This window comes from Salmo salar, chromosome ssa06 (assembly GCF_905237065.1).
Source record: "Salmo salar chromosome ssa06, Ssal_v3.1, whole genome shotgun sequence".
NCBI lineage: Eukaryota > Metazoa > Chordata > Actinopteri > Salmoniformes > Salmonidae > Salmo > Salmo salar.
Genome location: NC_059447.1, coordinates 73,483,144 through 73,508,977, shown reverse-complemented (window position 1 = coordinate 73,508,977; position 25,834 = coordinate 73,483,144). Strand labels below are relative to the sequence as shown.

General features: G+C 46.6%; 1 protein-coding gene across 13 annotated transcripts in view; it reads right to left on the bottom strand.

Moving 5' to 3' along the window:
- The window catches only part of LOC106608042 (otoferlin), a 131,279-nt gene that overhangs the window by 19,955 nt on the left and 85,490 nt on the right, over positions 1-25,834 (bottom strand). For 8 of the 13 annotated variants that reach the window (XM_045720966.1, XM_045720965.1, XM_045720970.1 and 5 more), the window contains 14 exons: positions 20,160-20,268; positions 19,796-19,991; positions 19,301-19,421; positions 19,081-19,181; positions 18,860-18,950; positions 18,636-18,752; positions 18,139-18,291; positions 17,722-17,914; positions 16,918-17,042; positions 16,551-16,685; positions 15,467-15,628; positions 7,158-7,229; positions 6,212-6,331; positions 5,837-5,998 (listed from right to left, as the gene is read on the bottom strand). In XM_045720966.1, the coding sequence (XP_045576922.1) occupies positions 5,837-5,998; positions 6,212-6,331; positions 7,158-7,229; positions 15,467-15,628; positions 16,551-16,685; positions 16,918-17,042; positions 17,722-17,914; positions 18,139-18,291; positions 18,636-18,752; positions 18,860-18,950; positions 19,081-19,181; positions 19,301-19,421; positions 19,796-19,991; positions 20,160-20,268 (1,857 nt within the window). The remainder of the gene's footprint in view (positions 1-5,836; positions 5,999-6,211; positions 6,332-7,157; positions 7,230-15,466; positions 15,629-16,550; positions 16,686-16,917; positions 17,043-17,721; positions 17,915-18,138; positions 18,292-18,635; positions 18,753-18,859; positions 18,951-19,080; positions 19,182-19,300; positions 19,422-19,795; positions 19,992-20,159; positions 20,269-25,834) is intronic. The other 5 variants (XM_045720969.1, XM_045720972.1, XM_045720975.1 and 2 more) reach the window with 1 other exon arrangement.

Genomic DNA, 25,834 nt, shown 5'->3' with positions numbered 1-25,834 from the left:
CGGGACAGGTGCAGGACGGCAACAACAACTGCCCGAGTTACACCAGGAACGCACAATCCTTCCATCAGTGCTCGGACTGTCTCCAATAGGCTGAGAGAGGCTGGACTGAGGGCTTGTGGGCTTGTTGTAAGGCACGTCCTCACCAGACATCACTGGCAACAATGTTGACTCTGAGCACAAACCCACCGGCGCTGGACCAGACATTACTGGCAAAAAGGGCTTTTCACTGACGAGTCGCGGTTTTGTCTCACCAGAGGTGATGGTCGGATTCGCGTTTATCGTCAAAGGAATGAGCCGGTACTCTGGGTGCGGGATCAATTTGTAGGTGAAGTGTCCGTCATGGTCTGGGGCGGTGTGTCACAGCATCATCGGACTGAGCTTGTTGTCATTGCAGGCAATCTCAACGCTGTGCGTTACAGGGAAGACATCCTCCTCCCTCATGTGGTACCCTTCCTGCAGGCTCATCTTGACATGACCCTCCAGCATGACAATGCCACCAGCCATACTGCTCATTCCTGTCTTACAGGAATGTCAGTGTTCTGCCATGGCCAGCGAAGAGCCCGGATCTCAATCCCATTGAGCATGTCTGAGACCAGTTGGATCGGACGGTGAGGGCTAGGGCCATTCTCACCAGAAATGTCCGGGAACTTGCAGGTGCCTTAGAGGAAGAGTGGGGTAACATCTCACAGCAAGAACTGGCAAATCTGGTGCAGTCCATGAGGAGGAGATGCACTGCAGTACTTAATGCAGCTGATGGCCACACCAGATACTGACTCTTACTTTTGATTTTGACCCCCCTTTGTTCAGGGACACATTATTCAATTTCTGTTAGTCTGTGGAACTTGTTCAGTTTATGTCTCAGTTGTTGAATCTTGTTATGTTCATACAAATATTTACATGTTTACACATTGCAAATATTTACACATTGCTACTTCCGGCGCCGACAGAGATGGCCGCCTCGCTTCGCGTTCCTAGGAAACTATGCAGTATTTTTTTTTTATGTATTATTTCTTACATTGTTACCCCAGGTAATCTTAGGTTTTATTACATACAGTCGGGAGGAACTATTGGATATAAGAGCAACGTCAACTCACCAACATTATGACCAGGTATATAACTTTCCCGAAGCGGATCCTCTGTTTGGCCTACCACCCAGGACAATGGATCGGATCCCAGCCGGCGACCCAAAACAACGACGCCGTAGAAGAAGGGGCAGATGGAGCGGTCTTCTGGTCAGGCTCCGTAGACGGGCACATCGCGCATCGCTCCCGAGCATGCTACTCGCCAATGTCCAGTCTCTTGACAACAAGGTACACGGAATCCGAGCAAGGATAGCATTCCAGAGAGACATCCGAGACTGTAACGTTCTTTGTTTCACAGAAACATGGCTCACTCGAGACACGCTATCTGAGTTGGTACAGCCACCTGGTTTCTTCACGCATCGCGCCGACAGAAACAAGCATCTCTCTGGTAAGAAGAAGCGCGGGGGCGTATGCCTTATGATTAACGAGACGTGGTGTGATCATAACAATATACAGGAACTCAAGTCCTTTTGTTCACCTGACTTAGAATTCCTCACTATCAAATGCCGACCGACCGCATTATCTACCAAGAGAATTCTCTTCGATCATAATCACAGTCGTGTATATCCCCCCCAAGCAGACACATCGACGGCCCTGAAAGAACTTCATTGGACTCTATGTAAACTGGAAACCACATATCCTGAGGCTGCATTTATTGTAGCCGGGGTTTTTAACAAGGTTAATCTGAAAACAAGGCTCCCTAAATTCTATCAGCATACCAGGGGTAGCAAAACCCTGGATAATTGTTATTCTAACTTCCGCGACGCATATAAGGTCCTCCCTTCGGAAAAGCTGACCACGACTCCATTTTGTTGCTCCCAGCCTATAGACAGAAACTAAAACAGGAAGCTCCCGCCCTCAGGTCTGTTCAACGCTGGTCCGATCAATCGGATTCCACGCTTCAAGATTGCTTCGATCACGTGGACTGGGATATGTTCCGCATTGCGTCTAACAACAACATTGACGAATACGCTGATTCGGTGTGCGAGTTCATTTAACCTCTATGGGCTAGGCCTACGTAACAGCCAGTGTAATCCAGTGGCACGATTTTAAAATACCTTAAAAATCCTATTACTTCAATTTCTCAAACATATGACTATTTTACAGCTATTTAAAGACAAGACTCTCGTTAATCTAACCACACTGTCCGATTTCAAAAAGGCTTTACAACGAAAGGAAAACATTAGATTATGTCAGCAGAGTACCCAGCCAGAAATAATCAGACACTCATTTTTCAAGGTAGCATATAATGTCACAAAAACCCAGAAGACAGCTAAATGCAGCACTAACCTTTGATGATCTTCATCAGATGACAACCCTAGGACATTAAGTTATACAATACATGCATGTTTTGTTCAATCAAGTTCATATTTATATCAAAAAACTGCTTTTACATTAGCATGTGACGTTCAGAACTAGCATACCCCCGCAAACTTCCGGGGAATTTACTAACAATTTACTAAATTACTCACGATAAACGTTCACAAAAAGCATAACAATTATTTTAAGAATTATAGATACAGAACTCCTCTATGCACTCGATATGTCCGATTTTAAAATAGCTTTTTGGTGAAAGCACATTTTGCAATATTCTAAGTACATAGCCCAGCCATCACGGGCTAGCTATTTAGACACCCGGCAAGTTTAGCCTTCACCAAAATCAGATTTACTATTATAAAAGTTTGATTACCTTTTGTTGTCCTCGTCAGAATGCACTCCCAGGACTGCTACTTCAATAACAAATGTTGGTTTGGTCCAAAATAATCCATCGTTATATCCGAATAGCGGTGTTTTGTTCGTGCGTCCCAGACACTATCCGAAATGGTAAATCAGGGTCGTGCGCATGGCGCAATTCGTGACAAAAAAAAATCTAAATATTCCAATACCGTACCTCGAAGCATGTCAACCGCTGTTTAAAATCAATTTTTATGCAATTTATCTCGTAAAAAAGCGATAATATTCCGACCGGGAATCTCCTTTTCGGCAAACAGAGGAAAAAACACAAAGACGGGGGCGCCTAAGCCCACAGTCCCTTGATCGGCCACTTGAGAAAGGCGATAATGTGTTTCAGCCTTGGGCTGAAATGACGACATTCAGGTTTTTCCCGGGCTCTGAGAGCCTATTGGTGCTGTGGGAATTGTCACGTTACCGCAGAGATCCTTTGTAATTGAATGAGATGTCAAAGAAAGACAATAAATGGTGAGACAGGCCACTTCCTGTAAAGGAATCTCTCAGGTTTTGACCTGCCATTTGAGTTCTGTTATACTCACAGACACCATTCAAACAGTTTTAGAAACTTTGGAGTGTTTTCCATCCAAAGCCAATAATTATATGCATATTCTAGTTACTGGGCAGGAGTAGTAACCAGATTAAATCGGGTACGTTTTTTATCCAGCCGTGTCAATACTGCCCCCTAGCCCTAACAGGTTAACAAGTGCGTCGGTGATGTTGTACCCACAGCGTCTATTAGAACATTCCCCAACCAGAAACCATGGATTTATGGCAGCATTCGCGCAAACTGAAGGCGCGAACCACTGCTTTTAATCAGGGCAAGGTGACCGGAAACATGACCGAATACAAACAGTGTAGCTATTCCCTCCGCAAGGAAATCAAACAAGCTAAGCGTCAGTATAGAGACAAAGTGGAGTCGCAATTCAACGGCTCAGACACGAGAGGTATGTGGCAGGGTCTACAGTCAATCACGAACTACAAAAGAAAAACCAGCCCCATCGCGGATCACGGTGCCTTGCTCCCAGACAGACTGAACAACTTTTTTGCTTGCTTAGAGGACAATACAGTGCCACTGACACTGTATTGCTACCAAAACCTGCGGCCTCTCCTTCACTGTAGCCAACGTGAGTAAAATATTTAAACGTGTTAACCCTCGCGGGTCTGCAGGCCCAGACGGCATCCCCGGCTACATCCTCAGAGCATGCGCAGACCAGCTGGCTGGTGTGTTTACAGACATATTTAATCAATCCTTATCCCAGTCTGCTGTCCCCACATGCTTCAAGAGGGCCACCATTGTTCCTGTTCCTAAGAAAGCTAAGGTAACTGAGCTAAATGACTACCGCCCTGTAGCACTCACTTCTGTCATCATGAAGTGCTTTGAGAGACTAGTCAAGGATCATATCACCTCCACCCTACCTGACACCCTAGACCCACTCCAATTTGCTTACCGCCACAATAGGTCCACAGACGACGCAATCGCCATCACACTGCACACTGCCCTAACCCATCTGGACAAGAGGAATACCTATGTAAGGATCATCGATTACAGCTCAGCATTTAACACCATAGTACCCTCCAAACTTGTCATTAAGCTCGAGACCCTGGGTCTCGACCCTGCCCTGTGCAACTGGGTCCTGGACTTCCTGATGGGCTGCCCCCAGGTGGTGAGGGTAGGTAACAACATCTCCACCCCGCTGATCCTCAACACTGGGTCCCCACAAGGGTGCGTTACCAACAACGACGAGACGGCCTACAGGGAGGAGGTGAGGGCCCTCGGAGTGTGGTGTCAGGAAAAAAACCTCACACTCAATGTCAACAAAACAAAGGAGATGATCGTGGACTTCAGGAAACAGCAGAGGGAGCAGCTCCCTATCTACATTGACGGGACAGTAGTGGAGAGGGTGGAGAGTTTTAAGTTCCTCGGCGTACACATCACGGACAAACTGAAATGGTCCACCCACACAGACAGCGTGGTGAAGAAGGCGCAGCAGCGCCTCTTCAACCTCAGGAGGCTGAAGAAATTTGGCTTGTCACCAAAAACACTCACAAACTTTTACAGATGCACAATCGAGAGCATCCTGTCAGGCTGTATCACGGCAGCTGCTCCACCCATAACCGGAAGGCTCTCCAGAGGGTAGTGAGGTCTGCACAACGCATCACCGGGTGCAAACTACCTGCCCTCCAGGACACCTACACCACCCGATGTCACAGGAAGGCCAGAAAGATCATCAAGGACAACAACCACCCAAGCCACTGCCTGTTCACCCCGCTATCATCCAGAAGGCAAGGTCAGTACAGGTGCATCAAAGCGGGGACCGAGAGACTGAAAAACAGCTTCTCTCTGAAGGCCATCACACTGTTAAACAGCCATCACTAACATTGAGTGGCTGCTGCCAACATACTGACTCAACTCCACCCACTTTAATAATGGTAAAATTGATGTAATCAATTTATCACTAACCACTTTATATTATATCATGTTTACTTACCCTACATTACTCATCTCTTATGTATATACTCTACGCTATACCATCTACTACATCTTGCCATATGATGTAATTAAATGTATAACTAGCCACTTTAAACAATGTCACTTTATATAATGTTCTCATACCCTATATTACTCATCTCATATGTATATACTGAACTCTATACGATCTACTGCATCTTGCCTATGCCGTTCGGCCATCACTCATTTATATATTTTTATGTACATATTCATATTCATTCCTTTACACTTGGTAGTTGTTGTGAAATTGTTAGGTTATATTACTTGTTAGATATTACTGCATGGTTGGAACTAGAAGCACAAGCATTTCGCTACACTTGCATTAACACCTGCTAACCATGTGTATGTGACAAATACATTTGATTTGATTTGATTTTGATTTGACATGTTATGTTTGCTGAAGATAAACGCAATTGACAGTTAGAGGACGTTTAATTTTTGCTGACTTTATGTACAGTATCTGCTGTCTTTCATTGTCTGAAAGACCATCAAGATTTGACCAGGTTCTACTCACCACCTCAAACCACTTGACGAGGGTGCTGAAGTTGGGGTTCTTCTTGTAGTTCTGAATGAGAGCAGACTGGACTCCTCTCCCTGCACACTCTATGTCCACCCTGGGTCTGTCCACCTGGGCCAAATTCACCCTCTTCAGGTCCCTCAGGCCCCAGAACAGAACCTGGACCAAAACATATCAGACTGGATCAGATCATTTGAACAGCACCCGAGATCATATTTGAGGGTTGCCTTGAGCTCCCCTTACCTCCACCACCTGGAGCTGTGTCCTCCACCTTCCAGTTTCTAGCTTTGGAGTACTTTCTCTCTTTCCTCTAGCTTGTAGTTTTAGTACCCTCTCTGAGTGCTGTTCCCTAGTCATGGAGTGTTGTCTCACCTCTATGCGGTAGCGGCTGAGGATAGGTCGGATGCCCATGGGTACAGGGAGGATGGGTCCACGTTCTGAGTCTGTCGGACCATCGATGGGAGGAAGCTCTGCCCTCCCCCCTTGTCCAATCTACTCCAGGAAAAGAAGGGAGAGGAGGCAACAACCAATGTATACAACATACTGAGGAGATAAAATGACACATAAATTACAGACATCAGCCTCAGTATTCAGCAATAAAAGGATCCGAGATGTTTTGTTTTCCTAGTTTTTAGTTTGGCTTTGTTCTGGACTAGTTTTGCAGAGCTACAGAAGTTAGAGAGAGTAGTTACAGAGCAAGGCACTGAATAGAGATGGATGGGGCAGAGAGGGAGAGCAGCACCTTTATAGATTAAAACACTCAGCAGAAGAAGACTTAGACTGACGAGAGAGACCATAGAGTTAGACTGACCAGAGAGCCATAGAGTTAGACTGACCAGAGAGCCATAGAGTTAGACTGACCAGAAAGACCATAGAGTTAGACTGATCAGAGAAACCATAGAGTTAGACTGACCAGAGAGACCATAGAGTTAGACTGACCAGCAAGCCATAGAGTTAGACTGACCAGAGAGACCATAGAGTTAGACTGACCAGAGAGACCATAGAGTTAAACTGACCAGAGAGCCATAGAGTTAGACTGACCAGAGAGACCATAGAGTTAGACTGACCAGAGAGACCATAGAGTTAGACTGACCAGAGAGCCATAGAGTTAGACTGACCAGAGAGCCATAGAGTTAGACTGACCAGAAAGACCATAGAGTTAGACTGACCAGAGAGACCATAGAGTTAGACTGACCAGAGAGACCATAGAGTTAGACTGACCAGAGAGACCATAGAGTTAGACTAACCAGAGCGACCATAGAGTTAGACTGACCAGAGAGTGATCATAGAGGGAGGGACAGAAGAGTGAAAAGAGCACCTTAATCTGAGGTACAGCAAAGTCATGGACAGCAATCAGAGCCCTCCTGATCTCCTCATCGTCATAGGGAATCTGCAGAGCGGGGACAGGGTACATGGTATGTAAGTTGGAGTGGAGGAGGTAGGGGGGACTAGGGCGGGGGTCCAATGAAGGAAGGAGGGAGGAAAGAGAAGGAAGGAGAGTCAAGGGACCACAGAGTGAGAAGGAGAGGATGGAAGAAGGAGAGGAGAAGCATGGAGGAAGAAGGAGAGGAGAGGCATGGAGGAAGAAGGAGAAGAGAGGCATGGAGGAAGAAGGAGAAGAGAGGCATGGATGAAGAAGGAAAGGAGAGGCATGGAGGAGGAATAAGAGGAGGAGAGGCATGGAAGAAGAAGGGGAGGAGAGGCATGGGGAAGAAGGGGAGGAGAGGCATGGAAGAAGGAGAGGAGAGGCATGGAGGAAGAAGGAAGATAGGCATGGAGGAAGAAGAAGAGGAGAGGCATGAAGGATAAAGAAGAGGAGAGGCATGGAGGAAGAAGAAGAGAGGCATGGAAGAAGAGGAGGAGAGGCATGGAGAAGGAAGAGGAGGAGAGGCTTGGAGGAAGAAGATGAGGAGAGGCATGGAGGAAGAAGAGGAAGAGAGGTATGGAAGAAGAAGAGGAGGAGAGGCGTGGAGGAAGAAGAGGAGGAGCATGGAGGAAGAAGGAGAAAAGAGGCATGGAGGAAGAAGAGGAGAACAGGCATGGAGGAAGAAGAGGAGGAGAGGCATGGAAGAAGAAGAGGAGGAGAGGCATGGAGGAAGAAGGAGAGAAGAGGAATGGATAAAGAAGAGGAGGAGAGGCATGGGGGAAGAAGGAGAGAAGAGGCATGGAGGAATAAGATAAGGAGAGGCATGGAGGAATAAGGGGAGGAGAGGCATGGAGGAAGAAAAGGAGGAGAGGCATGGAGGAAGAGGAGGAGAGGCATGGAAGAAGTATAAGAGGAGAGGCATGGAGGAAGAAGGAATGGGCATAGAGGAAGAAGGAGAGAAGGGGCATGGAGGAATAAGGGAGGAGAGGCATGGAAGAAGAAGAGGAGAGGCATGGAGGAAGAAGGAGAGGAGAGGCATGAAGGAAGAAGAGGAAGAGAGGCATGGAAGAAGAAGGAGAGAACAAGCATGGAGGAAGAAGAGGAGGAGAGGCATGGAAGAAGAAGAGGAGGAGAGGCATGGAGGAAGAAGAGGTGGAGAGGAATGGAGGAAGAAGGAGAGAAGTGGAATGGATGAAGAAGAGGAGGAGAGGCATGGAGGAATAAGGGGAGGAGAGGCATGGAGGAAGAAGAGGAGGAGAGGCATGGAAGAAGGAGAAGAGGAGAGGCAAGGAGGAATAAGGTCAGAAGAGGCAAGGAGGAATAAGGTTAGGAGAGGCATGGAGGAAGAGGAGGAGGAGAGGCATGGAAGAAGAAGAGGAGGAGAGGCATGGAGGAAGAAGGAGAGAAGAGGAATGGATGAAGAAGAGGAGGAGAGGCATGGAGGAACAAGAGGAGGAGCATGGAGGAAGAAGGAGAAAAGAGGCATGGAGGAAGAAGAGGAGAACAGGCATGGAGGAAGAAGAGGAGGAGAGGCATGGAAGAAGAAGAGGAGGAGAGGCATGGAGGAAGAAGGAGAGAAGAGGAATGGATGAAGAAGAGGAGGAGAGGCATGGAGGAAGAAGGAGAGAAGAGGCATGGAGGAATAAGATGAGGAGAGGCATGGAGGAATAAGGGGAGGAGAGGCATGGAGGAAGAAGAGGAGGAGAGGCATGGAAGAAGAGGAGAGGCATGGAGGAATAAGGAGAGGAGAAGCATGGAGGAAGAAGAGGAGGAGAGGCATGGAAGAAGTAGAAGAGGAGAGGCATGGAGGAAGAAGGAATGGGCATGGAGGAAGAAGGAGAGAAGAGGCATGGAGGAATAAGGGAGGAGAGGCATGGAAGAAGAAGAGGAGAGGCATGGAGGAAGAAGATGAGGAGAGGCATGGAGGAAGAAGGAGAGAAGAGGCATGGAGGAATAAGGGAGGAGAGGCATGGAAGAAGAAGAGGAGAGGCATGGAGGAAGAAGGAGAGGAGAGGCATGAAGGAAGAAGAGGAAGAGAGGTATGGAAGAAGAAGAGGAGGAGAGGCATGGAGGAAGAAGAGGAGGAGCATGGAGGAAGAAGGAGAAAAGAGACATGGAGGAAGAAGAGAACAGGCATGGAGGAACAAGAGGAGGAAAGGCATGGAAGAAGAAGAGGAGGAGAGGCATGGAGGAAGAAGGAGAGAAGAGGAATGGATAAAGATGAGGAGGAGAGGCATGGGGAAGAAGGAGAGAAGAGGCATGGAGGAATAAGATAAGGAGAGGCATGGAGGAATAAGGGGAGGAGAGGCATGGAGGAAGAAGAAATGGGCATGGAGGAAGAAGGAGAGAAGAGGCATGGAGGAATAAGGGAGGAGAGGCATGGAAGAAGAAGAGGAGAGGCATGGAGGAAGAAGGAGAGGAGAGGCATGAAGGAAGAAGAGGAAGAGAGGCATGGAAGAAGAAGGAGAGAACAAGCATGGAGGAAGAAGAGGAGGAGAGGCATGGAAGAAGAAGAGGACGAGAGGCATGGAGGAAGAAGAGGTGGAGAGGCATGGAGGAAGAAGGAGAGAAGAGGAATTGATGAAGAAGAGGAGGAGAGGCATGGAGGAATAAGGGGAGGAGAGGCATGGAGGAAGAAGAGGAGGAGAGGCATGGAGGAATAAGGAGAGGAGAGGCATGGAGGAAGAAGAGGAGAACAGGCATGGAGGAAGAAGAGGAGGAGAGGCATGGAAGAAGAAGAGGAGGAGAGGCATGGAGGAAGAAGGAGAGAAGAGGAATGGATGAAGAAGAGGAGGAGAGGCATGGAGGAAGAAGGAGAGAAGAGGCATGGAGGAATAAGATGAGGAGAGGCATGGAGGAATAAGGGGAGGAGAGGCATGGAGGAAGAAGAGGAGGAGAGGCATGGAAGAAGAGGAGAGGCATGGAGGAATAAGGAGAGGAGAAGCATGGAGGAAGAAGAGGAGGAGAGGCATGGAAGAAGTAGAAGAGGAGAGGCATGGAGGAAGAAGGAATGGGCATGGAGGAAGAAGGAGAGAAGAGGCATAGAGGAATAAGGGAGGAGAGGCATGGAAGAAGAAGAGGAGAGGCATGGAGGAAGAAGATGAGGAGAGGCATGGAGGAAGAAGGAGAGAAGAGGCATGGAGGAATAAGGGAGGAGAGGCATGGAAGAAGAAGAGGAGAGGCATGGAGGAAGAAGGAGAGGAGAGGCATGAAGGAAGAAGAGGAAGAGAGGTATGGAAGAAGAAGAGGAGGAGAGGCATGGAGGAAGAAGAGGAGGAGCATGGAGGAAGAAGGAGAAAAGAGGCATGGAGGAAGAAGAGAACAGGCATGGAGGAACAAGAGGAGGAGAGGCATGGAAGAAGAAGAGGAGGAGAGGCATGGAGGAAGAAGGAGAGAAGAGGAATGGATAAAGATGAGGAGGAGAGGCATGGGGAAGAAGGAGAGAAGAGGCATGGAGGAATAAGATAAGGAGAGGCATGGAGGAATAAGGGGAGGAGAGGCATGGAGGAATAAGGGGAGGAGAGGCATGGAGGAAGAAGAAATTGGCATGGAGGAAGAAGGAGAGAAGAGGCATGGAGGAATAAGGGAGGAGAGGCATGGAAGAAGAAGAGGAGAGGCATGGAGGAAGAAGGAGAGGAGAGGCATGAAGGAAGAAGAGGAAGAGAGGCATGGAAGAAGAAGGAGAGAACAAGCATGGAGGAAGAAGAGGAGGAGAGGCATGGAAGAAGAAGAGGACGAGAGGCATGGAGGAAGAAGAGGTGGAGAGGCATGGAGGAAGAAGGAGAGAAGAGGAATTGATGAAGAAGAGGAGGAGAGGCATGGAGGAATAAGGGGAGGAGAGGCATGGAGGAAGAAGAGGAGGAGAGGCATGGAGGAATAAGGAGAGGAGAGGCATGGAGGAAGAAGAGGAGGAGAGGCATGGAAGAAGTAGAAGAGGAGAGGCATGGAGGAATAAGGTCAGGAGAGGCAAGGAGGAATAAGGTTAGGAGAGGCATGGAGAAAGAGGAGGAGGAGAGGTATGGAAGAAGAAGAGGAGGAGAGGCATGGAGGAAGAAGAAGAGGAGCAGGGAGGAAGAAGGAGAAAAGAGTTATGGAGGAAGAGGAGAGGCGTGGAGGAAGAAGAAGAGAGGCATGGAGGAAGAATGGGAGGAGAGGCATGGATGAATAAGATGAGGAGAGGCATGGATGAATAAGATGAGGAGAGGCATGGAGGAAGATGAGGAGGAGAGGCATGGAAGAAGAGGAGGAGAGGCATGGAGGAATAAGGAGAGAAAAGGCATGGAAGAAGAAGAGGAGGAGAGGCATGGAGGAAGAAGGAGGGGAGAGGCATGGAGGAAGAAGGAGAGGAGAGGCATGGAGGAAGAAGGAGAGGAGAGGCATGGAGGAAGAAGGAGAGGCATGTAGGAAGAATAGGAAAGGCATGGAGAATGAGGGAGAGGAGAGGCATGGAGGAAGAAGGAGAGGAGAGGCATGGAAGAAGAAGAAGAGGAGAGGCATGGAGGAAGAAGAGGAGGAGGCATGGAGGAAGGAGAGGAGAGACATGGAGGAAGAAGAGGAGGAGAGGCATGGAAGAAGTAGAAGAGGAGAGGCATGGAGGAATAAGGTCAGGAGAGGCAAGGAGGAATAAGGTTAGGAGAGGCATGGAGGAAGAGGAAGAGAGGCATGGAAGAAGAAGAGGAGGAGAGGCATGGAGGAAGAAGAAGAGGAGCAGGGAGGAAGAAGGAGAAAAGAGGCATGGAGGAAGAGGAAGAGGAGAGGCATGGAGGAAGAAGAAGAGAGTCATGGAGGAACAATGGGAGGAGAGGCATGGATGAATAAGATGAGTAGGGGCATGGATGAATCAGATGAGGAGAGGCATGGAGGAAGATGAGGAGGAGAGGCATGGAAGGAGAAGAGGAGGAGGCATGGAGGAAGAAGGTGAGGAGAGGCATGGAAGAAGATAAAGAGAGGCATAGAGGAAGAAGAGGAGGAGAGGCATGGAGGAATAAGGAGAGAAAAGGCATGGAAGAAGAACAGGAGGAGAGGCATGGAGGAAGAAGGAGGGGAGAGGCATGGAGGAAGAAGGAGAGGAGAGGCATGGAGGAAGAAGGAGAGGAGAGGCATGGAGGAAGAAGGAGAGGCATGTAGGAAGAATAGGAGAGGCATGGAGAATGAGGGAGAGGAGAGGCATGGAGGAAGAAGGAGAGGAGAGGCATGGAAGAAGAAGAAGAGGAGAGGCATGGAGGAAGAAGAGGAGGAGGCATGGAGGAAGAAGGAGAGGAGAAGCATGGAGGAAGAAGGAGTGGAAAGGTATGGGGGATGAAGGAGAGGAGAGTCATGGAGGAAGAAGGAGAGGCATGTCGGAAGAACAGGAGAGGCATGGAGAATGAGGGAGAGGAGAGGCATGGAGGAAGAAGGAGAGGAGAAGCATGGAAGAAGAAGAAGAGGAGAGGCTTGGAGGAAGAAGAAGAGGAGAGGCATGGAGGAATAAGGGGAAGAGGGGCATGGAAAAGAAGAAGAGGAGAGGCATGGAAGAAGAAGAGGAGGAGAGGCATGAAGGAAGAAGGAAGCGAGGCATGGAGGAAGAAGAAGAGGAGAGGCATGGAGGAAGAAGAAGAGGAGAGGCATGGAGGAAGAAGAGGAGAGGTATGGAAGAATAAGAGGAGGAGAGGCATTGAGGAAGAAGAGGAGGAGAGGCATGGAGGAAGAAGGAGAGAAGGGGCATGGAGGAAGAAGAGGAAGAGAGGCATATAGGAAGAAGAGGAGAGGCATGGAGGAATAAGATGAGGAGAGGCATTGAGGAAGATGAGGAGGAGAGTCATGGAAGGAGAAGAGGAGGAAAGGCATGGAGGTTGAAGGAGAGGAGAGGTATGGAGGAAGAAGAGGAGGAGAGGCATGGAGGAAGAAGGAGAGAAGAGGCATGGAGGAATAAGGGAGGAGAGGCATAGAAGAAGAAGAGGAGAGGCATGGAGGGAGATGAGGAAGAGAGGCATGGAAGAAGAAGAGGAAGAGAGGCATGGAAGAAGAAGAGGAGGAGAGGCATGGAGGAAGAAGGAGAGGAGAGGCATGGAGGAAGAAGGAGAGGAAAGGCTTGGAAGAAGTAGAAGAGGAGAGGCATGGAGGAATAAGGTCAGGAGAGGCAAGGAGGAATAAGGTTAGGAGAGGCATGGAGGAAGAGGAGGAGAGGCATGGAAGAAGAAGAGGAGGAGAGGCATGGAGGAAGAAGAAGAGGAGCAGGGAGGAAGAAGGAGAAAAGAGGCATGGAGGAAGAGGAAGAGGAGAGGCATGGAGGAAGAAGAAGAGAGTCATGGAGGAACAATGGGAGGAGAGGCATGGATGAATAAGATGAGTAGAGGCATGGATGAATCAGATGAGGAGAGGCATGGAGGAAGATGAGGAGGAGAGGCATGGAAGGAGAAGAGGAGGAGGCATGGAGGAAGAAGGTGAGGAGAGGCATGGAAGAAGATAAAGAGAGGCATAGAGGAAGAAGAGGAGGAGAGGCATGGAGGAATAAGGAGAGAAAAGGCATGGAAGAAGAACAGGAGGAGAGGCATGGAGGAAGAAGGAGGGGAGAGGCATGGAGGAAGAAGGAGAGGAGAGGCATGGAGGAAGAAGGAGAGGAGAGGCATGGAGGAAGAAGGAGAGGCATGTAGGAAGAATAGGAGAGGCATGGAGAATGAGGGAGAGGAGAGGCATGGAGGAAGAAGGAGAGGAGAGGCATGGAAGAAGAAGAAGAGGAGAGGCATGGAGGAAGAAGAGGAGGAGGCATGGAGGAAGAAGGAGAGGAGAAGCATGGAGGAAGAAGGAGTGGAAAGGTATGGGGGATGAAGGAGAGGAGAGTCATGGAGGAAGAAGGAGAGGCATGTCGGAAGAACAGGAGAGGCATGGAGAATGAGGGAGAGGAGAGGCATGGAGGAAGAAGGAGAGGAGAAGCATGGAAGAAGAAGAAGAGGAGAGGCTTGGAGGAAGAAGAAGAGGAGAGGCATGGAGGAATAAGGGGAAGAGGGGCATGGAAAAGAAGAAGAGGAGAGGCATGGAAGAAGAAGAGGAGGAGAGGCATGAAGGAAGAAGGAAGCGAGGCATGGAGGAAGAAGAAGAGGAGAGGCATGGAGGAAGAAGAAGAGGAGAGGCATGGAGGAAGAAGAGGAGAGGTATGGAAGAATAAGAGGAGGAGAGGCATTGAGGAAGAAGAGGAGGAGAGGCATGGAGGAAGAAGGAGAGAAGGGGCATGGAGGAAGAAGAGGAAGAGAGGCATATAGGAAGAAGAGGAGAGGCATGGAGGAATAAGATGAGGAGAGGCATTGAGGAAGATGAGGAGGAGAGTCATGGAAGGAGAAGAGGAGGAAAGGCATGGAGGTTGAAGGAGAGGAGAGGTATGGAGGAAGAAGAGGAGGAGAGGCATGGAGGAAGAAGGAGAGAAGAGGCATGGAGGAATAAGGGAGGAGAGGCATAGAAGAAGAAGAGGAGAGGCATGGAGGGAATGAGGAAGAGAGGCATGGAAGAAGAAGAGGAAGAGAGGCATGGAAGAAGAAGAGGAGGAGAGGCATGGAGGAAGAAGGAGAGGAGAGGCATGGAGGAAGAAGGAGAGGAAAGGCTTGGAAGAAAAGGGAGTGGAAAGGCATGGAGGAAGAAGGAGAGGAGAGGCATGGAGGAAGAAGAGGATAGGCATGGAGGAAGAAGTGGAGGAGAGGCATGAGGGAAGAAGAGGAGGAGAGGCATGGAAGAAGGAGAGAAGAGGCATGGATGAAGAAGAAAATTGTGGATGGACAATTAAGATCAATTGTAAATTAATAACAGACAGATGAAGAGAAGGAAAGACAGAGAGAGAAGGAATGAGAGACCCTTCTTTTCTAGATTTGCTGAGGAATCAGCTCATCACCGTGCTCTGTGCACAACTGTTCATCAGTTGCATATTCCATGCATTTGGTAAATCTGCTGACAGTCATTCTCCTCGTGATTCATTTGTCTAATAACTTCTTGTGTGTCGGTGTGTATTTTTAAACTCTTTCCATGCATGTCAATGACATGCTTTTAGTGTGTTCCTGGCATGTTATTTAGTTCCTAGTGTGTGTGTGTGTGTGTGTGTGTGTGTGTGTGTGTGTGTGTGTGTGTGTGTGTGTGTGTGTGTGCGCATGCGCGTGTGTGATGTGTGTGTGTGCGTGTTTCCTGGTGTGCGTGTTCCTGGTGTGTATATGTGCATACGTGTATGTCCTGATGTGTGTGTGTGTGTACTTGCAGTGTGAACACGTGTCTATGTGTGCGAGTGTGTGTGATCAGCTGACCTGCAGCAGCTCGAAGGCAGCCAGTAGGTCACCGGCAGTAGAGTTACCACGGTAGATCTGATAGTACTCTAGCTGTGGGGGGAACCTCGGGGGACCGTAGTGCTCGTCACACATCTTAGTGATGGGCTTAGCAAACGTCCGACCAATGAACTCTGCCTTGCCCTGGACGCCACAGAGACAACCGTAGAAAGAAAACCAAAGTTAGAAACCAGTTTATGGGGTGTACTTCTTGTCATGGCCACTGGGGGCCAATGTAAGCACAGAGATAATACTGAAAATGGTGTATAAAGTGGGGACTGTTCAGAGAACATGCTAGCTACCATAAGGCTAACAGAATATGAAAGGTCCTACCAGGGGACATATCCCTATTGGTTCCATCAGTTTATGAGAAGCATGCATGACTGATAGAGTAAACACTTCAACCAAACAACTGCAACCAATCAACTACTGTTTCAGCTATCAAACACAACCATGTCTACAACCACTACAAGAGGAACATGCTTATGGCTACGTCATGGACAGATGGCAAACCTAGTTTGGGAATGCCCTGTAAAATAGCCTGTCCTGCCTCTTGCATGACTTGGCTAACTAGCTACGTTGCTACGCAAACAGAAGCCCAAAGCAGGAGAGGCCCTACTTCTAGCTTTCACACTCTACTTAGCCCCAACAGCATCATCCACAATATGAGCAGGAACAGGAGGAACATGGTAAATTAAGACCGTAACAGATACACAGTAAGGACATATGGACAAACACAAAGTGGTTGGATCACAGACAGGGACGGACTGGGACCAGAAATCAGCCCTGGCATTTCTATCACACCGGCCCATTTTCCCTTGAGGCCCCCACACCGGCCCATTTTTTTCCTTGATGCGCCCATTATCGGCCAAATAATAATAATTTTGTGAAAAGAAACCTGAGATAGACATGGACCAGCCCATCTGGCATTTGACCAAAATGGCCAGTCCAGTCTCACAGTACTTTGTATCCTAGTATCCTTTGAATCCGACAAAACAATTGTTTCACTATGAATATCTCTCTCACTCTCTCACTCTCTCACTCTCCACTCTCTGTCGGGTCGTACCACAGTGTCCTGGTCGTAGACCTCTACCACAATGATAGGTGGGTCGTCTCGTAGCTCGCCGGCCTCCCCAAACAGCTCAACATCATCAAACACTAGCAGCTGGTCCCACGTAGGGCACAGAGTCTCACTCAGGACCTAAAACACATGGACACACATTAACAGACACACATGCACATACGCAGTCACACACACACACATTAACAAACACACACACACACGGCTTACTAGGCCCATGTAGAGCAGAGACTGACTCAGAACACACACACACACGCATATGCACAAAAAAAACACACTGACACACACAAACACACACTCATACACACACACACACATGCACACGCGCACACACACACACCCTCTATCTTACCTCAGTGACCTGGCTATGTGTGGAGAAGAATACCCTGGCAAAGGGGTCTGACAAGCCACTGCTGTCTGCAGCAAACAGACTCCTGGCCTGGTACATGTGAGCCCTCAGCTGGAACACCTGCTTCACTGCAGAGCAGAGAGAGGATACAGTGATGAGACAACACTCAGATACACAGGAGAGCAGAGAGAGGACACAGAGATTAGACAACACTCAGATACACAGGAGAGCAGAGAGAGGACACAGAGATTAGACAACACTCAGATACACAGGAGAGCAGAGAGAGGACACAGAGATTAGACAACACTCAGATACACAGGAGAGCAGAGAGAGGACACAGAGATTATACAACACTCAGATACACAGGAGAGCAGAGAGAGGACACAGAGATTAGACAACACTCAGATACACAGGAGAGCAGAGAGAGGACACAGAGATTAGACAACACTCAGATACACAGGAGAGCAGAGAGAGGACACAGATGCACAGGTGTGAGCCATCACACTTGAGTACGCACTTCAATAAATGGGACTAGGTAATGGAGTGTGTAAATACAAAACGTAGCTATCTTATAAAGCAGCTGCTCACTCACCATAGCTACAGTACATAGAGGTTACAGACTGTAGACAGACTTACTGTTATAGACCAGACTTACTGTTGTAAACCAGACTGACGGGGGGGTGCAGACTGTAGACAGACTTACTGTTATAGACCAGACTTACTGTTGTAAACCAGACTTATGGGGGTTACAGACTGTAGACAGACTTACTGTTATAGACCAGACTTACTGTTGTAAAGCAGACTTACTGTTGTAAACCAGACTGACGGGGGGTACAGACTGCAGACAGGGGCTTGTCCTGGGAGCCTTGCTCTCTTCAAAGCCGTTGGGCAGGCCAGACAGGAAGTCCTTCCTCTGTTTGTTGAGGCCCAGCCACAGGTACATCTCCATCTTAGCCTGCACTGTCCAACCCGCTGGACCAAACCCCTTCTTACCAGGCAGCTGGGGACACAAACATTACAGTAATGTTATAGATGTATATAACTTTCATCAGCCTTAGAAAGATTTTAATCTTAGCTTGGGATCTAAAGACACAAGGCCACAGACCTACAACAGCAACACTAAGGTAAATGGACATTCAACAGTTTGTTTGGGTTATAAAACAAAACAATGAGGGTAGGGAGAAGTGGATGGCAGAGAGAGTCGAGAAGGTTTACGTCACGTACCCTGAGGAAGACAGCTTTGACCTTGCCACAGTCCTTGCCTGTCTCCTCGTCTACGATGGAGTAGAGGATGTCTTTAGAGGGGATGCGGGCATAGGCGATACGCTTGTTGTTACTCATCATCCATACAAACACGTCTGGGATACTGTGCTGGGGCTGGAGGGCACAGAGGATATAGGGTCAACGTTTTATTGACACCCACATAGCAGCCAATACAGGCTGAAATTCACGTGCATAACATAAATGATATTGATAAACACAAGAATGCACACCCTTGTATCGGTGAATTACATTTTATGAGTGTACAGTTTATTGTTGCACAGTGTTACTCTTTACTGTACATAGTGATTGGTTATGATTATGCTAGTGTTTTATAATGGAGAGCTAGGATCCACTGTTGGGAGGTTGCCTGTGCTCTCTCTATAAGGCCTGAATTGCTCTGTCAATGCAGCTAGAATGTGTTATAAATAAAGTTGAGTTTAACAGAATCTGTACTGTACCTCGTCGGCAAGGAAACGGAGCCTGTGCAGGAAGTTCTGAACCATCTTCAATTTGTCTCTAACCGTGTTCCTCTTCACCTGGGAGCGAATCAGCTTGGCCTGCTGCCCCATGCTCTCCTACAGAGAAGGATATGACATTAGAAACATTCCCACGCTCTGCTACACAAGGATAGATTCATATCCATAACAACTCTCTCCATCACTCTCTCAGAGCAGCCCTGTACCATTTCTCTCATGCAGGACTTGAGTCTCTCTTTGTCCAGTTTAGTTCTGCCTGCCTGGTTCTGGTCTTTGTTGGCCAAAGTGACGAAACGACTGAAAGTAAAAACACAGAGACACTTACAGAAGATGTTTTAGTTGTCATCACTGTGTCTCTGGCTATGGCAGTCCAGTCACTGTATCAACAGAAGTGATTATGGCTGTGGTATCAGTAATGTTAGCTCACTTGCAGCCAGTGCTGAGTTCCTCCAGCACCCCTCGGAGTCTGCGCTCTGGATAGGCCTTCTCTGTCTTAATGACCTCCTGCACGTCATTCAGACCCTCCTCCTGTCGGATACAACCCACAAACACAAACAAGTGTATCAGTACCAGAAATGCCTTGAGTTTATTGGGGTTAATCTAATTATTATCCTGCTGGTGCACATTCAACATGAATAGTTACTGACCATTTTGTCAGCGATCTTGTCCATGATGTTGGAGTTGTAGAGTCGTCTCCTCTGGTCCTGCCACCAGCTCTTGATGTAGATACACGGCTTCTTCTCAAAGTAGGGCAGGTGGAAGTAGTTCCTGAGGTTGGCAGAAAAAAAAGATGTATAATCGATATGATGAGTGTTGACATTATCAGAGTCCCTCAGAGAATAAGACCAATGGTAACAGATTTCTTTCATATTTCAATATGTAATATGCTTTGTACCATGCTATTCTTTTATCTCCATTATTTTATGTTAGAGCACTTTGTGACACATATCTGTATAGACTACATTGTGATCTATGAATATGGAAGAGCTAGACCAAGTGGTTTCCAGACTTGTTTTGTTGTTACACGTCATAAGCAAAACAATATTTCTAGCCAGAACCCCGGCTTTAGACATGACCCAGGAGGAACTGACAAACTTGACCCACCACCCCTGATCCTGACCCTTGAACCCCTGTCCTCTGACCTGTCTGTGATGACAGGTTTCATGGGAGGGGTGGAGGACACAGACACCAGGTCCTCATCATCATCCGCCTCGTCCTCACTGGAGTTCTGCTGGATCAGCTCTGACTCTTCCTCATCACTCTCTTCTCCCTCTTTCTTCTTCTTCTTCTTAGCTGCAGTGGGCTTGCTTACTCCATCTATTTGGTTGCCGTAGTTACCTGGGAGAAGGAAATGTGAAAAGTAGAGAGAATAGTAGAATTGTATGGTTGTGTTTTTGTTTGCAATATTTACATGCCAAACACACAAATCATTGAGTACCTTTTTTGTCCAATACTAATGATAATTGAGTCTGTTATTACTGTATACCCCCCAAGTGTACTACTTACCTATTGTGACCTCGAAGCTGATTGGCTTATCGCCGATCTTCCTGTCGATCATGGTGGCCTCCAGGAAGGAACCAAATAGGAAGAATTCCTCTATTTTCCCTGTGGCACTCTGAACGACAGAATAAAGAAGACAGATTAACAACAGAATACAGATAAGCGGTAGAACCAAACCCGCTTTAATTACAATTTCTCAAACACACAGAATGCAGAATAAACAAATACAGTCCCATTCACCGACATACAGGTTTTTCTTTTTAATCATAAACAATTATCCTAAACAAAAAATATAAGCGCAACATGTAAACTGTTGTTTCCATGTTTCAAAAGCCAAAATAAAAGATCCCAGAAATGTTCCATACGCACAAAAAGCTTATTAGTTTATATTCCTGCTAGTGAGCCTTTCTCCTTTGGCAAGTTAATCTATCCACCTGACAGGTGAGGCAAATCAAGAAACTGATTAAACAGCATTATCATTACACAGGTGCACCTTGTGCTGGAAGCAATAAAAGGCCACAAAACACAACACAATGCCACAGATGTCCCAAGTTTTGAGGGAGTGTGCAATTGGCATGCTGACCGCAGGAATATCCACCAGAGCTGTTGCCAGAGAATTAAATGTTCATTTCTACCAATGCTTTTTTTAGAGAATTTGGCAGTATGTCCAACCGGCCTCACAACCGCAGATCACGTGTAACCACACCAGCCCAGGACCACCACATTTGGCTTCTTCACCTGCAGGATTGTCTGAGACCAGCCACTCGGACAGCTGATGAAACTGTGGGTTTGCACAACCAAAGAATTTCTACACAAACTGTCAGAAACCATCTTAGGGAAGCTCATTTGAGTGCCCGTTGTCCTCACCAGGGTCTTAACCTAACTGCAGTTCGGCGTCGTAACCGACTTCAGTGGGCAAATGTTCAAATTCAAAGGCCACTGGCACGCTGGAGAAGTGGCTCTTCATGGTTGAATCCCAGTTTCAACTGTACCGGGCAGATGGCAGACAGCATGTATTGCGTTGTGTGGGCGAGCGGTTTGCTGAAATCTACGTTATGAACAGAGTGTCCCGTGGTGGTGGTGGGTATAAGCTATGGACAGCACAAACAATTACATTTTATCAACGGCAATTTGAATGCCGTGATGAGATCCTGAGGCCTATTGCTGTGCAATTCATCCACAGCAATCACCTCATGTTTGAGCATGATAATGTCACAAGGATCTGTACACAACTCATGGAAGCTGAAAATGTCCCAGTTCTTCCATGGCCTGCATACTCACCAAACATGTCATCCATTGAGCATGTATGGGAATGCTCTGGATCGACGTGTACGACAGTATGTTCCAGTTACCACCAATATCCATCAACTTTTCACTACCATATGAAAGGAGCAGGGACAAAATCACACAGGCCACAACCACCAGCCTGATCAACTCAATGCAAAGGAGATGTGTCATGTTGCATGAGGTAAATTGTGGTCACACCAGATACTGACTGGTTTTCAGATCCACGCCTTTAAGTTATTTGTGACCAACAGGTGCATATCTATATTCCCAGTCATGTAAAATCCATAAATTAGGGCCTAATTTATTTCCTTCAATTGACTGATTTCCTTATATGAACTGTAACTCAGTAAAATCTTTGAAATTGTTGCATTTATATTTTGGTTCAGTGTATCTTTTCAAGTCAGTGTTGATTAAGATGTTGATTAAGATGTTGAGCAGGTTAGGGTTGGCCTCTTTAAAAACTCTCTCTCTCTGTCTCTGCCTCTCTCTCTCTCTCTCTCTGTCTCTCTCGCTCTCACTCTCGCTATACCTGCCCCTGCCACATAGTCAAACTGATACCAATAACTTACGCACACAGGGGAGATATTAGGGAGGCATTAGCTAAACAAAGAGACAGCAAGGGGATAGTTGGCTACTTAGCCAGGGGTAACAAAGCAGATGCTATTGATTTCCCTAACAGCCAGTTAATATCTTTAAGGTCTATTATAATGTCAATATAACATAACTGTGAGGATTGACGCTGGAGGCGAGAAGCAGGTACAGGGAGAACATTTAATAAACAACGGACATGAAACAGAACAGGAACAGTGTCATTACAGGGGATAAATAAGACATCAATGCTGACACAGGGAACAAACTGAGGGGCAGACAGATATAGAGGGGGTAATCAACAAAGTAATGGAGTCCAGGTGAGTCCAATATTGTACAGCTGCGCGTAATGATGGTGACAGGTGTGCGTAATGAAGGGCAGCGTGGGGCCCTCGAGCACCAGAGGGGGAGTGGGAGCAGGCGTGACAATAACGACAATTTAACATCAGAATGGAAACATCTAACCTATGACTATTTATGGGGATGTCAGGAGGTCATAGGCAGAGTCAAAGGGCAAAGCTGAACACGTGTAGGGGTAGGCGAGTTGTTTTTGTTTGCTGAAATCCATACTTTTTAATAAAACGTTAAACAAATACAACCACCGACTGTTTCCTCGTATCGACTGACAGCGACTCGATGTAGTCGGAGGTACACTCCACCCACAGTGGAGTTGAGAAACCTAGCTAGCGTAGGAGTTATGTAGGATTAGGGGACAATCAATAGTTTGGCAGTTTGCTTTCTTCCAATGTCCTATTGCCTCATAGGGGGTGGGAAGGACCATGAAATTGCTTCTTCCAATTACTGATAAGCATGTTAGAACTGTTAAGGCTCCATGGATTGATGAGGAATTGAAAATGTATGTGAGTAGACTCAACAAAAAGAAGAAGAAACTGTATTATGAAGCCAAGATCAATGATATAAAGAATGATGGAAGAAAACTTTGAATAAAATGATGGGCAGAAAGACTAATTCAACTCCATCTTTCATGGAATCACATGGATTATTCATCACAAAACCATTTGATGTTGCCAATTAATGCAATGATTACTTCATTGGCAAAGTGGGCAAATTTAGGAAGGAAATGCCAACAACGAACAGTGAGCCATCGTATTCATGCATAAAAACATGTATAATGAAAGAAAAGCATTTTAAGTTTGAATTTTGCGAACTTAGTGTGAGAGAGATGGAAAAAGTATTGTTGTCAATCAATAATGACAAACCTGCCATAGACAACTTAGAAGGAAAGCTACTGAGGATGGTAGCTGACTGTATAGCCACTCCTATCTGTCATTTCTTTAATCTGAGCCTAGAGGAAGGTGTTTGTCCTCAGGCCTGGAGGGAAGCCAAAGTCATTCTGCTACCCAAGTGGCCTTTACTGGTTCTTTACTGGTTCTAACAACAACATTGTTTTTGACCAAATACAATGCTATTTCTCTGTAAACAAATTGACAACAGACTTTCAGCATGCTTATAGAGAAGGGCACTCAACATGTACTGCACTGACACAAATGACTGATGATTGGTTGAAAGAAATTGATAATACAAAGATTGTGGGAGCTATACTGTTAGATTTCAGTGCAGCCTTTGATATTATTGACCATTACATTTGATTTGATTTGATACGCTTTTCATCCTCTGCCATATCGTGGATTCAGAGCTACAGTTGAAGTCAGAAGTTTACATACACTTAGGTTGGAGTCATTAAAACTCGTTTTTCAACCACTCCACAAATTTCTTGTTAACAAACTATAGTTTTGGCAAGTCGGTTAGGACATCTACATTGTGCATGACACAAGTAATTTTTCCAACAATTGTTTACAGACAGATTATTTCACTGATAATTCACTGTATCACAATTCCAGTGGGTCAGAAGTTTACATACACCAAGTTGACTGTGCCTTTAAACAGCTTTGAAAATTCCAGAAAACTATGTCATGGCTTTAGAAGCTTCTGATAGGCTAATTGACATCATTTGAGTCAATTGGACGTGTACCTGTGGGTGTATTTCAAGGCCTACCTTCAAACTCAGTGCCTCTTTGCTTGACATCATGGGAAAATCAAAAGAAATCACCCTAGACCTCCACAAGTCTGGTTCATCCTTGGGAGCAATTTCCAAACGCCTGAAGGTACCACGTTCATCTGTACAAACAATAGTACGCAAGTATAAACACCATGGGACCACGCAGCCGTCATACCGCTCAGGAAGGAGACGCGTTCTGTCTCCTAGAGATGAATGTACTTTGGTGCGAAAAGTGCAAATCAATCCCAGAACAACAGCAAAGGACTTAATGAAGATGCTGGACGAAACAGGTACAAAAGTATCTATATCCACAGTAAAATGAGTCCTATATTGACACAACCTAAAAGGCTGCTCAGCAAGGAAGAAGCCACTGCTCCAAAACCTCCATAATAAAGCCAGACTATGGTTTGCAACTGCACATGGGGACAAAGATCGTACTTTTTGGAGAAATGTCCTCTGGTCTGATGAAACAAAAATAGAACTGTTTGGCCATAATGACCATTCTTATGTTTGGAGGAAAAAGGGGAGGCTTGCAAGCCGAAGAACACCATTCCAACCGTGAAGCACGGGGGTGGCAGCATCATGTTGTGGGGGTGCTTTGCTGCAGGAGGGACTGGTGCACTCCACAAAATAGATGGCATCATGAGGCAGGAACATTATGTGGATATATTGAAGCAACATTACAAGACATCAGTCAGGAAGTTAAAGCTTGGTCGCAAATGGGTCTTCCAAATGGACAATGACCCCAAGCAAACTTCCAAAGTTGTGGCAAAATGGCTTAAGGACAACAAAGTCAAGGTATTGGAGTGGCCATCATAAATCCTTGACCTCAGTCCTATAGAACATTTGAGGGCAGAACTGAAAAAGTTTGTGTGAGCAAGGAGGCCTACAAACTGACTCAGTTACACCAGCTCTGTCAGGAGGAATGGGCCAAAATTCACCCAACTTATTGTGGGAAGCTTGTGGAAGGCTACCCGAAACGTTTGACCCAAGTTAAACAGTTTAAAGGCAATGCTACCAAATACTATTTGAGTGTATGTAAAATTCTGACCCACTGGGAATGTGATGAAAGAAATACAAGCTGAAATAAATCATTCACTCTACTATTATTCTGACATTTCACAATCTTAAAATAAAGTGGTGATCCTAACTGACCTAAGACAGGGAATTTTTACTAGGATTAAATGTCAGGAATTGTGAAAAACTGAGTTTAAATGTATTTGGCTAAGGTGTATTTAAACTTCCGACTTCAACTGTATCTATCTAATAGAACTCAGAGGGTTTTATTTAACCTGTTGGGTCTAGGGGGCAGCATTTGCACGTCTGGATAAAAAAAATGTACCCGATTTAATCTGGTTACTAATCCTACCCAGTAACTAGAATATGCATATACTTATTATATATGGATAGAAAACACTCTAAAGTTTCCAAAACTGTTTGAATGGTGTCTGTGAGTATAACAGAACTCATTTGGCAGGCAAAACCCTGAGACATTTTCTGACAGGAAGTGGATACCTGATGTGTTGTATTGACTTTAAACCTATCCCATTGAAAAACACAGGGGTTTAGGAATATTTTGGCACTTCCTATTGCTTCCACTAGATGTCACCAGCCTTTACAAAGTGTTTTGAGTCTTCTGGAGGGAGATCTGACCGAACAAGAGCCATGGAACGGTGATGTCCCATTAGACACCTGGCGCGCTAGTTCATGTTGGGTACCCTCGTTCCAATACGTTATAAAAGAGTATGCATTCGTCCACCTTGAATATTATTCATGTTCTGGTTAA